Raw genomic sequence first — 16,639 nt, 5'->3', positions numbered from 1 at the left:
GCCATGAACTCCTCTTTATGCCTATTCTGAATTGCTATCTTAAGCTTTAATGTTTAAAGAAAAGCAGATACACTCATTAATTTTATCGCATGCACATCCTGTTGGACCAGATCAGATGAGTAGAAACCACAAGACGGTCTCTCAGGTAATATAAGCAATGAAGGGCTTTCAAGGTGACAATCAGCACTTTAAATGGTATCTAGAAGCACATTGACAACAGATGCAGCTGAAGGAATAGTGTTGTTACATAAGCCAAGTAACTGGCATCATCTACTATTCTTGTGGCTACATTTTGCACCAGTTAATGCTTCTGAATGTTCTTCAAGGACAGTCCCATGTAGGACAAGTTGCAGTAGTTCAGATGGGAGGTCATGAATAAAAGAGAGCCAGTCCTCCTGGTCCAGGAATGAGCACAATTGGCACACAGCTCAAAGTTCTGTAAAGGCTCTCCTAGCCATGGCTGCCACCTGCTCTTCCGGCAGGAATCATGAATCCAAGAGGATCCTCTGATTGTACACCAGGTCTTTATGAGGTAATGCCACCACATTCAGAACCAAAGGTGGAAAACTTGTCAGCACCAGGAGATCCAAACACCCAAAGCCACTCATTTTTGCTTAGGTTGAGCTGCAGCCTATTGTACCTCATCTATCCCCTCAGGCTTACAGCCACTGTGATAGGACATCCACATCATCTCTCAGGCAGCCCGAGATACAGATGTAAAACTGGGTGTCATCCACATATTGGTAACACCTCACCTAAACTATGAAGAAACCTCATTCAGTGGCATCATGTAGATGTTAAATAGGAAGGAAGAGAAAATGGAGCCCTGCAGCAGCATCCTAATGTTTTTTTGAAAAGGTGGTAAGTCACTGCCTTTAAATTATGGACCTATCAGTTTTACCAATATTGTGGCAAAAATGTACAATGGATTCCTGGTAGCCAAACTGAAGACTTAGGAAAACAAAGTGGTAAGTATTTTTGGAAGAACATACTGAGTTTAGGAAAGGTTATCCCATGATCGATAATGGATTTCTTTTAGATCTTTCAATATGCAAATATACAAACAATGAAATATATAAACTATGAAAAAGGCAGAGTATATGCTATAGTCACTGACCTGGAGGCAACCTTTTTTAGTTCTATTAATCAAATTTGCTATGGAAAAAGTTAGATAATAAGAATTTGGAATGAAATCGGATCTGAGCATTAAATACTAATACTTCATTAAAAGTTAAACTGATTCTAGCTCAATTTTATCTGAACCCGTAAGTACATCTTGGGGAGTCACACAAAGCTATATACAGTCCTATTTTGTTTAAATTTTGCACTAATAATAAAAACAGTTCCCCCAGCACGATTCCCAATCCCAGACAGCCTGATCTTTTAACATATGCAAATATTTTTGTATCCCAACCCAGCTAAAATTGGAAAGACTATTAGATAATTTGGATAATTACGTGCAACCAACCATTTTAAAAAAATCATTGGTTTTGGAAAGACACTGAGGATGAGAGAAAGCATATTGGCAGAAATGTCATTGAACAAGTTAAGGAATATAGATATTTAGGAACAATGTTTCCTGTCTAAGGTTTATGGTAATAATGTGGAAAAGATGCTCAATGGATTAATCAAAAAGTAAGTACTACTGTTATTAAGCTAACAGATTATAAATATTGATCTCAATTATTGTATGAATTAGAAATAAAGCAACCTCAACAGTACTCAGAAATGTACTGTAAGATTCATTCTGGGAACATCCAAGTATACCTTGCTGGTCTCTGAGGACTAGAAAATGATACCTATTTATCAGTCCATCTTTTACCAACTAGTTTCCAACTACTGGGTGAAATGGGATGCCTAAATGTCATCTTCCCCACCAGGAAGCTACAAAATGAATTAATTCTGAGTTTGCATAAAGACCATACCAGGTATGCAGTAGACTTCAACAACACAGGCATGTTGATCTACGGAGCACCAGCATTTTTTTTAACGACCAAGATGTTAGGGCGCCCTTCCCCAAGAACTAAAGGGAGGCACAAATAGCACTACAGACGGCGCTACAACTACTGTAACAGGCACAGGTTTAACCATTATTCTCTGTTGCATATCTTAGTTGATTGTTTTTTAGAGGTTTATGGCAGTTCAATACTAATGCACAAATCTGTTCAGTTTCTTACATAACTAGGCTATCTTTATTACATTTTAATGATTTTGGAAATGTGGAATCTGGGGATTTATACACAATCAGGCTAAAGGGTATCTTAGTGTTGTAATTCAATTTTGTATATGTGATCCCTTTATTCTTTTATTGTGATTCGTATGACTTATGGTCAAATCAATGTGTGTGATTTTTTAGAAACACCTTTTTGCTTCCAGACATTTGAATAACATGTTAATCAGTACTTATTCTTAAACCAAAGCCTGAAATTCATTACCAAATATGCATTACCAACATTACCAACAAATCTGCAACATCAATTAATAAGATTACACCAAACTTGTATAGGCATAAAGAGGATAATGTTATAATAAAACCAACAACAATATCATAATAAGAATAATCACAATAATAACCAAACTTAGTTCGTAGAATTTCACAAACAGGTCCATGTGGTTTTCTTGTCAACAAACAAAATTATTTTGCCACAGCAACCTTCTTTTGTTTGTTTCAATTATTCATCCATTGTACAGCTCTGGTGTTTCCCAAAAAAGTATTAGTCAAGTTCAATCCTGCTTAGCTGATGTCAAAAAGTTGAATACTGCCATGTAGTTGGACGCTATAAACTAACACAACAAAAGACAACTTCTCTTTCCCATTGTTATGAACCCGGAAGTCAGAGTAGAAGAGAGCAAATGGATCCCAAATGTAGCCAAGCTCTTCACCATAGTAAGCTTTGTATATACAGTTCTGAAAGACATGCAATTCTCCTCTCCCTTCCCACAACGCCCAACTCCACCTTGAGATTTGGAAGAGGATTTTCCATAGGAAATGGGATGAGGAAAAATGCTGCTATAATCATTGCACTCCAATGTGCCGTATTCCCCTATCTTCTATCAACTTCTTTTTGGAGTGACTGATGGGTGATTGCTCTTAATGGTTAGCCATGCCTTGAATTCTTTTCTTCCAGTTGAATGTGCACCATGTGTTTTTATGCTGAAATGACATAACTGGTATAGGTAAAGGTAAAGCTTTCCCTCGCACATACATGCTAATTGTTTCTGGCTCTAGGGGGCAGTGCTCATCTCCGTTACAAAGCCAAAGAGCCAGCACTGTCTGAAGACATCTCTGTGGTCATGTGGCCAGCATGACAAAATACCGAAGGTGCACGGAACGCTGTTACTTTCCCACCAAAGTGGCCCCTATTTTTCTTCTTGCATTTTTACATGATTTTGAACTGCTAGGTTGGCAGAAGCTGGGACAAGTAACGGGAGCTCACACGGTGCTAGGGATTCAAACCGCCAAACTGCCAACCTTTCTGATCAACAAGCTCAGCATCTTAGCCACTGAGCCACCATGTCCCTTCAATTAAAAACTGGTATGGTGTCTTCCTTTTTAATAGGACTATAGAATATGGTTGAAAATAACACATTTATGCCCTGTACACTTACTAGCATTTTTTTTTTCTGTTGCAAAGAAATAAAATAATTGCATAAAAGTGGGCATAATCTCCAGAGAAGACTCCTGAATCAACAGCACAAGACAGCTTTCTGCCAGTCCCTCTTAAAACAGCCTGCTACTCATTGCTGTGCCTCAGATTCACTTGACAAGAGGCAGTTTTGGGAATGCGGAAATAAAAATACTGCTCCTGTCTACAGGTTCTTAAAACAACAACTCTTCCAGGACTGCAGAGCTGTGATGGAGAGGTGTCTACTGCATCCACCCAGATGGAAACAGGAGCTTTATTGAATTAAAAAGCTGTTATGTTCATGCTCCTACACACTCTGAAGCCCCTCTTCTGAACCCCACCCAAAGCACTGCACAGCCTGACTTTGACACATCCAATATATACTTTACTGTTTTTATGTTTCAACATGGATGGCAACATTCCTGCAGAAGGCAGAGAATAAGCTCTCTCGCTCTCTCTCCCTCCCTCTCTCTCTCAACCCCGTGGGTAACTGTGATTCATTATTTTAACCGTAAAGGCATGAAGTCATAACTCAAGGGATGTGTGGAGGGCAAGCTCAGTAAGATTTTTAGATAATTGAAATTGACCCATAATTCACCAGTAGCCCTAGGGAAATTCCGTTCCTGGCTAACGTTCATAATGCAGAAACATAGACACAGGTTCCATATGCACCTACAAGATTTAATTATTCTTTTCAAAATGGCCATACTATAGTAAATGAGCAAAGGAGAAAAATAAATACATATGAGTTAGCTGCCACAAAATGAATACTGAAGACATGGTTTTCCATAGAGAAGTTACGACTGTTGTCATTTAGTGGCGGGGAGAAACTGAGGTGAAAAGATTAGAAAGATAGAGGCTATCAATAATGTAGACAAATTGTGTACTTGTTTACTGTGAAGAACATTATCCTCTGCTTTTCCTTGTGAAAATGCCTCTGTTTTTTTTACTTCACAGAGATGCATAAATGTTTTGACCTGAAATGACCCTTTTAAGTGTCCCAAGTGGCAACCCATTGTTCTAAGAATAGAACAAAGTCTTTTGTTCTGTGGTTTGTGACTGAACAGATTGTTTGCTTTTGTTTTTGTTTTAATTGAGTTATTCCAGTGAGGACAGTAACAGAGACCAGTCACATCTCAGCTGCTATTGTTTAGGACTAAAGAGGGCAGTGTAGGAGTGAGCGGAGTGTTGAAAGCAAAACGGCTATGAATAACATGGCCAAACAGAAGAAGTCCATTCACAACTATATGTCTCCAAGTCTGGTATGTCTGTTTTTTTAAAAAAAAGGATTCTTAAAAGATAGAGTTCTTGTGGTTTAAGGAATCACAATTATTAATGAAGATTTGCATATATGCTCAATTGGACTTTATTTTACTGACTTTATAATAATGCAAATCTGTCTGGGTATGTGCTCTGCTATGAATCAAAAAATGTTCCTACTACTAGTAGTCCTCAACGTACGAACACAGTTGACCCCCAAATTTCCATTGCTAAGCAAGTTATTAATTTTGCCCCATTTTATGGCCTTCTTGCCACAGTTGTTAAGTTAGTAACATGGTCATTAAGTGAATTTGGTTCCCCATTGATTTGTCAGGAGGTCACAAAAGATGAACCCCAGGACAATGCAACCATCATAAATATATACTAGTTGCCAAGCATCCAAATTTTGATCACCTGACTATGGGGATACTGCAGTAGTCATAAGTTTGAAAAACAGTCATAAGTAATTTTTTTTCACTGCCACTGTAATTACATATGGTTACTAAATGAATCCTTGTAAGTCAAGGCCTATTTGTATTATAAAGATTGTACAAATGTAAATAAGTTGGGTTAGTAACAGTTTTGGTGGTTATTATAGATTCTGTATCTCTGTTTAATTACTACCTTAGTTAATGCCCTTTCACAAAAATGGCAATAATAAACAATAACAATACATTAATTTTTTGACCAATATGTGCATTTACATCCAAATTTTGGGATCCTGACAGCAATGTATACCAGAGCAAGAGTTAATGCTGGCATAGCTATATGAGAAAACTTTATTTGCCTGTAATGGCAACAACCAATGATCTTTGCAGTCTCTTTCCCTGTCTCAGTCATGTGCTGTTGGGAAGCACCCAGACTGGCAGGGTAGGAGGGATCAAGCATGGATTCAGCCTGGAGTCACTGCATAACCATAAAAGGGCTAGGGGCTTTGTTAGGAACTTCTCTAAGTTCCTTGAAGCCTTGTCTATTTGTACCCAAGGAAGAGCTGCCATACTAGGGAGATTTCTGTATTATAGGCAGAACATACTGAAGTAATTAGCTTGAATTTGGTACATGTCAATCTGGTTGATTGTACCTGTCACTTAGTAAACATTATAGAGAAAGTCTTAGACTTATGACCATAACTGAGCCCCAAATTTTGCTCAGTTGTGCTAAGTTGTTGTTAAGTGAGTTGCACCCCATTTTATGATTCACAGTTGTAGAGTGAATTATTGCCGCTTATTAAATGAACCACATAGTTGTTAAATGAATCTGTGATTTTGCTTGTCAGAAGCTAGCTGGGAAGGTTACAAACGGCCCCCCAACTAGTGAAAGAGTTTGCAGCAGAATGGTTGAAAGGATGGAGTTTTCAAGAGAACGGGATAGGAATTATAGAAGAAACTGCTGGGACTCTGAAACTGGGAGATGTTCCTCATCACAGCAGTTTTTCAAACTCATCATTAGCCATTATGAGGAGAAACAGGGATACCCAAAGAGGTACCTTAAACTATAACCATCAATACATTGTCTCATAGGAAAATCTTTCCTATCTCTCCCAAACCTGTACCTCCATTTACTTGCTTTGGAATATTCTATTTCTTGAGTTCTGCAATCTAGCCATTTAGTTTCACAAACCTAAACTTTCCCAAATTCCATGAAAACAATAAGGCTGCATTTATTTTAAGTGCAGAGAAGAAAGTTGCAAATCATTGGTGAAATGAAAGCACGAAGACACACACACACCAATGTGTTCCTGTAATTGGGACAACCAGGCGAACTTTCTCAACCTTTCCTAGAGGAAAACAATGAAAGCATTTTTCCTAGCAAACTGAACGAGAATAGCTGAAAAACAAACAGAAAAAAGTAGCATTAGATTAGTATGTGACAAATCTGTACCCAGTTTGGCTAATCATAAATGGGGTGGCAAACCTTGGTAGGAGGGAGTTATTCAAAGTTTGTGGGCAGAGATGAAGTTCTAATATTCTTTCGAATATTGTTTTAATCTAAAGAAATCTTTCTGAACTGATTGAGTAAAACACTGTTAAAACTACTTCTGTCTGCAGTTGCTTTCAGATGAGAAAGAGAGAGAAGATGGTGATGATGACAGTGATGATGGAGAAAGAAAGAAAGAAAGAAAGAAAGAAAGAAAGAAAGAAAGAAAGAAAGAAAGAAAGAAAGAAAGAAAGAAAGAAAGAAAGAAAGAAAATGATAGATAGATAGATAGATAGATAGATAGATAGATAGATAGATAGATAGATAGATAGATAGATAAATTTCTCTGCAGCTAAATGCTTCATAATTTTGCTTCTCATATTTTGAAAACATCTTTCATGCTCTGCCAGCCAAACCAGTTATAGATCAATGTATAGTTCTGTTTTTCAATTTATAACATCAGAAGAATGTATAGATTAATAGCTGGCAGGGAAAGCACCCAGAAATATTTCATAAAAGTAGTAATGGAGCTCAAATATTACTAACCCTACAGGCATGAAAATAATTAAATAAATCATCCACTATCAGCTCAAAGTTTCTTTTGATGTGCATCCTTCCAAATGAATTTATGTCTACAGGGTGTCAATATCCAACTGGGATGCGATGGGCTGTGGGGGAGAAACTCTCATGCTCATGAGAAACAAGTGCAGGATTTAATCTATTCATGGACTGAGTTCAATTAGTTATTGGGTAATCAAAAGAAAGATTGGTAGAAATTACTTTCTGCTGAAATAATTACACAAATATAACTGAGAATGTCATAAGGGAGAATTTAATTTAAATGGGAACATTGTTAGGAACTCTTAATTATTCTGTCTTCCACAATGTATTACTTCATGTGTTTCTTAAAAAAGGAAGGAAAAAAAAGCAAAAATGAAAGGGTAAAAACAATTTTCATTAGTTTTTCCATAATAATCTTAAAGGGAAATAGAAACAATACCCCATTGTTTGGGCTCATTATTATTTAACCTTCCGGAGCTGCTAAATTCCACCATCATTGTTAGTTTTGAGAGACTCATGCAAAAACTACCAATATTCTGTTACCAGACATTTTTCCCCTCAAACTCTCCCCCTTTTTACAGATTGATAGAAAGAAAAAAATGGTGGTGGGATGACAGAAGATATCCTTAATCTTCTGAAAGATGCAGAAATCAAGAAGTTGAACCCAGAGGGAAAAAAATCATTATCACCTTTACTATAGTTACAAAAGGAATCAGAAAAGAATGATCTAAACTCAGAAGAGAAATGGCATCCTCCCATACCCGCTACCATGCCACTGTGGAATAAAAATGCCTTGTCCCCAGGCCTCACAGAAAAAGAAGTAAAGTAGCTTGAAATCCTTTCATGAAGCTCCAATACTCAGTCTAGCCCAGGGCTCCCCAAACTTGGCAACTTCAAGACTTGTGGATTTCAACTGCCAGAACTGGGAGTTGAAGTCCACAAGTCTTAAAGTTGCCAAGTTTGGAGACCTCTGATCTAGCCTAATTCCAAGAAGAAACAGAAAGCCATCTTTCAGAAAGGGTAGTGTCATGGGTTTTAAAAACATTTTTCTGCTTTACATCTCACTCTCAAAAGCTTTCCTCAATCTGGCATCTCCAGATGTGCTGGAATAAAGGTTTCTATGTTCCCAACCAATTTGATGTCAAGTTAGGAGAAAATGACTGCATGTTATTATAAATGTTTTTCAGTAATGACACATAGTCATGCACCCATCCCCAATCACATTTGATTATGCTTGCAACCTTGTTACTTTTATTTATTTATATTCTACTTTTATGATTTTATATAAATAACTCAAGGCAGTGAATAACATTATTATTTGAAACGGCATCATTTTGAATGACTCAGTAATATCTTTCCACTTGCAATTAGATGGAAATATGAAATGGGCATGGGCAGGACAAGAAATATTTCATATTTTCATGGAATCTTGTGATTTATTTTAAATCCACAAACATGCTCATTACTTTTTATCATCAGCATCTGAAATCCCACAGCTCAATTAAGCCCCTTTTCCTCCTTCCATCCTTCCTTCCTTCCCGTCTCAGTTCATACTTGGTGCCACAGCAGACTAGATGATAATCAAGGCTGAACATGGTGTGCTTGCAGGCTGAACATGGTGTGCTGTTTGGGAAGCAAAGGGTTGAACAAATCCTAGAGATATGGTGTTTTCTTTTGTTACCCCTACAGAACAACCTACAGTGTGTTGTGTATTTGTCCAGTTATTAAGTTCTGTACGAAGATGCTTCTCCTGTCAGCTTGTCATTTCCCATGAATGCATAGCTTGTGATTGAGATAGTTAAGAACTATTTCTATAATTGATCTTTTAGTAATCAGTTGTAAACCACTCTGAATCTTTGTTAGCTGTTAAATGATGTTTTCATATCTATTATATATTCTTAATTTTAATATGTGTTTTAACTTCTTTGTGTTGATTTTTGACTCATGGTGACCACCTAGACCAGAGGTGTCAAACTTGTGTTGTCACGGCATTGTCACGTGGTATATTTGGACTTTTCCCCCCTTTGCTAAACCGGGTATGGGCATGGGCAGGACCAGTACATGATGTATTCGGCCTGGGGGCTGCGAGTTTGACACCCCTGACCTAGACTGTTCCTTGCAGTTTTCTTGGCAAGATTTCAGAAGTGGTTTGCCACTGCCTGATTCCTAGGGCTGAGAGAGTGTGTGGCTGGTCTGAGGCAGTATATTTATTTTTTAGGATAAGGATCCTCTCCCAGGTTTGATAATTTACATTTACATTTGAAGCATTAATCATCTTATTAGCAGGGCTGTGCAGTGCTTCAGAATTAATTCAAAAACATGAACAAGAACCTAAATGCCTCACTTCTCTGGGACTCTTAAAACATCTGTGTCTTTCCATTGCACATCCCTATCAGGTAGCACTTCTTTCTAAATCAGAACTACATGCAGTCCCACTGCAAATTAGTTGTTTGTTACTAGCTTTTAATATTGCTGATTAATTATTGAAAAGCTTGTTGAATCCTAGTGAGCTTTGAATGCATGCAGTTTTTTCTTGCCTATGATGCAGAGGCCAAGTGCTCCAATACAATTTGAAAAACTGGCTTATTTGGGCAGCAATGCTGTGACTTTTGGAGACCCAGGATTCAAAGAAGATTCCATCCTCAAATAGGAAAATCCAGTGACAGTTGGACATTGGATGGTAATGACTGAAAGGGGAAGGTGAAGACTTTCCTACATCATACTCCCAACCTGGAGAGCATCTACATTAGCTTGGGAGCTAGTCTAAATAAATTATTTTCCATTGTTCAAAATGGGAAGGAAATAAACAAGAGAAAGAGTTCAAAGAGATGGCAAATCTCTTTATCCTTATTCTCATCTTGCCAGTTTGGCATTTTTATGTTCAACCAGTAACAGTTTGGTCTGGTGGTTAAGGCACCAGGTTAGAAAACAGGAAACCGTTCTGCCTTAGCTATGAAAGCCAGCTGCGTCACTTTGGGCCAGTCACTCTCTCAGCCCAATTCACCTCACAGAATTGTTGTGGGGAAAATAGGAGGAAGAAGTATTATATGTGTTCGCCATTATTTGTAAAAATAATGGTTAGATATAAATAAATAAGCAAAATAAACAAGACAAACATGAGAGGCATAATGAAGAAAATAATAATAGAATAAAATGAACAAATCCAATAATATTAGTTTAAATAGCAAAACTCTCTTAGAATAAAGGATGTCCTAAAAGCTAAGCCACAATATACAATTCCCATCACCACCAAGGAATGATAAAGTAAGGCTTTCAACTATTTTCTGAAACTTAAAATAACTTCCCTATAATTTCCTTTCTATCAGTTTGAAACAAGTGTTTCTAGACCTGGGTTTTCTTTCAGATTTCAAGTTAAAAAAATATGTAACTGAAGTCATTTTTACTTAAATAATATTTTTTTAACTTGAAATCAACTTTAAAATGGGATTAGAACATTATATGAAATAAGGAAAACAATAAACCGATGTCCTTGTCTTCCTTATGGATTTCCCAGACATCAGTATAGATGATAGCCAGACTGATCAGTATAGGAACAAATAGGTTTTAATTTTATGTATGAAAGCTATTTTTGTCATGTTAATTTAGGACTACCTTGTGGACAAATTGCACTAAGACCATTGATATTGTACCAGCCCAAGTTCTAAAACAGTTTTAATAAACAATTCCACTGTAAGGCTCATTATGAGGAAGTTACCAATCATACACAAATGGTGGAAAAGCTGGATACCATCTGGAGGACAGTGTAATTGACAAAGTTGATGATATAAAGCATTCCTGGGAATAGCTGCTAAATCTACAAGAGCAGACAAAATAGCTAAGCAGATGTTCACTTCATAGGTTAGCCCCTTTCTCTAGACAGCAAAAGTAGATTGTCATCATTATACGTGTCATCCTCAATAGCAAAAATAATCTTCTAAAACAATGGAAACCCAAAGGTGCACTGAAATCAATCAAATTTTTATACTTTCAAATGGTTAGTTCATTTCAGGTAAAGCCCATTACTTTTAACTTGATACAGAAGAAATTATCCTCAGTACTGTCCCCTATGGGATTACCGAATAAAATGTTATTTAACCGACTTCATGAATTTTCTACACAAAGTGCTTTTTTCAAGGCACAATAATGGAAAATGAATCATATTTCAGAAAGAACTGAATAGGGAAATAATTATCAGATCAGTGTGACTTTGTCAAGAACATCTCAACGGCAGGTTTGAATTTTTCTATGCATTAGGTGACAGTGATTATTAAATAGAAAATTATTCTGAAAACAGAAGACATTTGTAATGAATAGGCAAAGACTACTGTAGCACCCAACTGCTATTTCATAAAAAAGGCTCACACAATAAACATCAGCAATCAAATAAAGCTAACCTCCACATTCCAGTAAAACTGTACATGGTGCTTACACAACGAGGTAAATCGGGAGGCTGGAGTCCATCCATGCGAACAAGAAGTGCTGGAACACCAAAAAGTACAAGGTACTTCACATAAAAAAATAGGACCTGGGCCAGCGCAAGGCCACCTGTAAGAATGCAAGAGAAAAATGTTCTACTTTAGTATATCATTGTAATATTTACAGTCCTCTTTTTTTCTAAATAAAGTTGTTACTGTGTTTTTACAAGTACGCTTTATTAAAGCATAAAGTATATCTTTTTTTCTGCCTGTATCAGATATGCACAAACTGTATCTCAGAGTATAAGTATCAAGCTCAGAAAGCATCCAGGGTCTCACAGTTCAACTCTAAGCTGCAAATATTCTCTTCTATCAGTACTGTATCTCTTGGACAGATGCAGGATGGATCAACTTAGAAGAGTTTGGCTAATTCTTAGTGAAACTGAAGTGGTTCACAGATAGGATTTTCACAAAACGGAGATAAATGTAGGTCATTTTACCATGCATCTTGGAAAATTGCAGCCCATTTCACAATACATTTGGCTTTTAAAAGAAGGGAGGCAACCCACAGCAAACCACTAGCTTTTAGGGGAAAGGTGAAGGAATGTGCATCACGTTTCACAAGTCTGTCTTGATAGACCCAGACTTCTCTGTCTACTTTGCTGAACTTTCCAACTGAAAACATTTTTTTTTAATTTTAATAGAATGGTTGCTATGGCCCTCATTTGCCCAATTGCTGATTTTTTTCAAAACTCTTTTTCTAGAAAAAGGGTGAAATTTTATTTAAAGAACAATGATCCTAAAATCACCAATGCAAAAGATGTGTAAACCAGATCTTTCCAAAGATAATTCTACATGCTGCTTGAAATGAATGAGAATTGCTTACATATATTAAATGTGATAATTATGACAACATGCCCAAACTCCCTTATTTTGTTTACAGACTTGTTATGTATACTCAGAAAAGCCTCAGAAATCAGATAGACAGACAGACAGATTCCCCCTCCTGAAAGAAACACACACTGTTGGAAGCTGCTGCCCAAAATTGCTCAGAAAGCCTTGGGACCATGGTACTAACTCAAATATCTTTTCAATTCTAGAGTAGAAAATATCTATCACAGATGCTAGGGCTAGGCAGGTATTATTGCTTTGACTTTTGGTGAAGAACAAAACATTCTTTGCTACTTTAGGAGGTTGCATGGATCATTATCCAAGCCACCTCTGAAGTTTCAAAGTTAGAATAGAATATCTTTTATTGTCATTGCATTCCAAGAATACAATGAAATTTGAAAGCTACTCTAGCACAGTGCCCAAAACACATCACAATCATACTACAGAGTATTTAAAAATTAAAATAATAATAATAATAGGACTAAATCACAAGTGCATTGTTTGATTCAAGACACTTACTGCCTTGGAAAAGAAATTGTTTCTCAATCTATTAGTCCACATTTTAAGACACCTATAACACCTCCCTGATGGTAAGAGTTCAAAATATGAATATCCAGGATGAGAACTGTCTGTGGACATTTTTAGTGCTCTAGAGAGGAGTCTGGTCTTCGCAATCTCTTCCAAAGAAGAAAGAGAGCAAGCAATGATTTTTTGTACTGTGTTTATAACTCTCTGGAGCATCTTCTTATTCACTGCAGAGCATCCAGCATACCACACTGTTACGCAGTATGCCAAAATGCTCTCGATGGTAGAACAGTAAAAAGTAACCAGCAACTTCTCACCCAGACCACTCTTTTTCAGCAACCTCAGAAAGTGCAGGCGCTGTTGGGCCTTCTTTGCAGTGGCCATAGTGTGGACCAACCAAGTAAGATTGTCGGAAATATGAGTTCCTAGAAATTTGAAACTATGAACTCTTTCCACACAGTCTCCATTGATATATAGTGGGAGAGGCCCTGCTTTACATCTTCCGAAGTTATAATCAATTCTTTGGTCTTTTTGATGTTCAGAGTGAAGTTATGACTCTTGAACCACAAGACCAGTCTGAGAACCTCTGACCTATAGGCCGTCTCGTCTCCTCCTGATATGAGTCCCACCAACGTGGTGTCATCTAAAATTTTATTATAGAGTTAGTGAGACAAGAGGGAGTGCAGTCCTAGGCGTAGAGTGAATACAAAAGGGGGCTCAGCACACAGCCCTGTGGAGAACCAGTGCTGAGAGCAAGAGTGGAGGAAAAATAGCTGCCAATCCTAACAGTTTGGGGTCTGTTAGTAAGAAAGTCCTTTATCCAACAGCAGATGTGAGAGGAGAGGCCCATTTCCAGCAACTTCTTAATCAGTATATCTGGAATGATGGTATTAAAAGCCAAGCTGTAATCAATGAAAAGCATCTTTACATAGCTCCCACTATGCTCCAGATGGACCAGTGCAATGTGGAGAGCCATGGCAATAGCATCCTCTGTGGATCTGTTATTCTGATAAGCAAAGTTCAGAGGAAGCCTAATTGTTCACCTCCATGACAAGATAACTCAACCTTTAGAGAACTTCTCTTATAGAAAACCTTAACCTCTTAGTTATATGCCACAAAAGAGAGGAAAAAAACAATTGTAAGATAGCATATATTCAAGTACTATTCACTGATTCAGTAATCTTTAAAAAAAGTGAAATACTTTTACTTCATGTTAACATTTCTTAGCAGTAACAAATCACTAATTTAAATCAATTCATTTTCAACATTTAAAAAAAATCAAAGCTCTATTTCCATATATTCTACTTCACAAACATTGTATCATTCACAGCTGTTGCATTTTCATAATGTCGTACAGATAGTTGATTTCTTTTTTAAAATTTAGGGTTAGAGTTATTACCAGCCACTACTACTAAAAGCATTAACAATGTCTTATTTTTCAGAATTATATTCTTACCAGAAAATATTGTTTTGTTATATATGACACATTCATTGGAATTTACTTACTTATATAGACTTACATGGCCACTCATTTTATATACAATAAATCCTGAGCAGCTCACAACAGTTAACAATGAAAAACATAAAAAGTACACAATTATCCTATGCTGCATAAAATCAAATGGCAGTGACTTAGCCTCTAAGTAGGCTTTCTATAAAATTACTGAGTCCCTCTAGGAATAAGTTTTTTGAACAGTCATTTTGATTCTCCTTCCAGTATTTCTCTTCTCAAAATGGAATTCATATACCACTTTCATCAACTCTGCATTTCCAATTTTTGACTGAATTAGTGTCTTATAAATTTTTAAGGAATATACATTTGTACTTTTACAACACATATTAAGCACACATTCAGATTTTATAAGTGTTCTATTGCCTTGATTAAACACATTTTTTTTAAAAAAAGTTTCAGTCTACAGGCCCCTTATCTAATTAATTCAGTTCTGAATATCTCTCAAAACTAGCTCTTAACAGATTCTTATATGATTCCGTATCTTCAATACACATTGAGCAAGCTTATTAGTTCATTTACCGGCAACTTTAATATTTTCTAATTTTCCCAGTATCTTCTTTTGTTTTTCATTATTAAAGATATTGTGTACTTAACCTGAAATGTGTGAAGACACTAGTAAAAAAAAGAGTACTAAAGAAACAAATGATTTTTCTGCATCCCCTTTTTCTTAATAGAATCACATTTCTGTAATGATCAGCACAACAGCAATTACTTAGGAGAAATGTCTGACAAATCACTATTATTATTCTTAACCAGAACTTCTCCACTTACATACAAGGCATCATAAGTTGTTGACATTGGATGGATGTGGTGCAGAAAATATAAAAACTACTTTATTCAACCCAACAAATCTGTTTTATTTGTGTCATTGCTCTGTCCAGTGTTATGAAAAATACAATTGTTTTCAACTGGCCCTTTGCAAAGGGTCTTTGATAATTACAAAGATCATCCTGAAATTTCAATATGTTGAGACATATTGGTTTAAAATTCCTTAGATAAGTTCTATACCTGTGTTATTGCTTCAATGTGCAAAAAAAAAGTGGCTTTTGGCATGTTGAAAATTATTGAGAGTCTGAAAAGGCCCATCAGGTATGCTTAGGTTCTGAAATGCAGTTTAGAAGTTCTAAAAGTTTTGCAAGCGACACAGTAAAAATAGGAATGGGAGCTTTTGAGACTTTAGAACTCAAGGTTGTGTTATTCAATTCCTTTTTCTCTGAAATGATCTCAGCACTTTGTGGATATATTTTGAAGCAGACAAGACATGAAGGCTTCATAAAATGTACAATATGCTAACTATCTTATTGTACACAAATCTTTAGCACAATTTTGGATACAGATGTTTTACACTGAGAGAAAATGACATTGATTTCATATAGTGTAATTTAATTCTAAATACATTCTACAGTTCTAAAGATGTTTCTTACTTGTGGGATGAATAACATGGTAATTTATATTCAAGATGAAAACATAGCTGTGAGATACACCATGGACATATTTATATACAGTGGCTCTTGGCTGGAACTCCTTCAGGGTATTCTATTCTAGTTGATTATTTTCAGTGGTGTTTAAAATATTATTCATCAAACCAGCTGCTGATGGATTTACTTCTAAAAAGATTTCTATATTTTTAAGCTCAGGCCTTCATTCACTCACTACCAGAATAGAATAGAATAAAATAGAATTCTTTATTGGTCAAGTGTGATTGGACACACAAGGAATTTGTCTTGGTGCAAATGCTCTCAGTGTACATAAAATAAAAGATACATTCGTGAAGAGTCAAGAATCATCAGGTACAACACTTAATAATAGTCATACGATACAATAAGCAATCAAATCATACTAGGAAACAGTAAATAAAAATCAGGATACAAGCAACAAGGTTACAGTCATACAGTCATAAGTGGGAGGAGATGAGTGAAAGGAAGGATTGG

At 36.4% G+C, this 16,639-nt stretch overlaps 1 protein-coding gene across 1 annotated transcript in view; it reads right to left on the bottom strand.

Annotated features, from left to right (window-relative positions):
- The window catches only part of HHAT (hedgehog acyltransferase), a 143,048-nt gene that overhangs the window by 85,867 nt on the left and 40,542 nt on the right, over window positions 1-16,639 (bottom strand). Inside the window, 1 exon segment of the mRNA XM_026695807.2 lies at window positions 11,759-11,909. Within this exon segment, the coding sequence (XP_026551592.2) occupies window positions 11,759-11,909 (151 nt within the window).

The sequence above is a fragment of the Pseudonaja textilis genome, chromosome 1 (genome assembly GCF_049901715.1).
Source record: "Pseudonaja textilis isolate UNSWEBS1 chromosome 1, rPseTex1.2, whole genome shotgun sequence".
NCBI lineage: Eukaryota > Metazoa > Chordata > Lepidosauria > Squamata > Elapidae > Pseudonaja > Pseudonaja textilis.
This window is presented reverse-complemented; position numbering and strand designations above follow the sequence as displayed.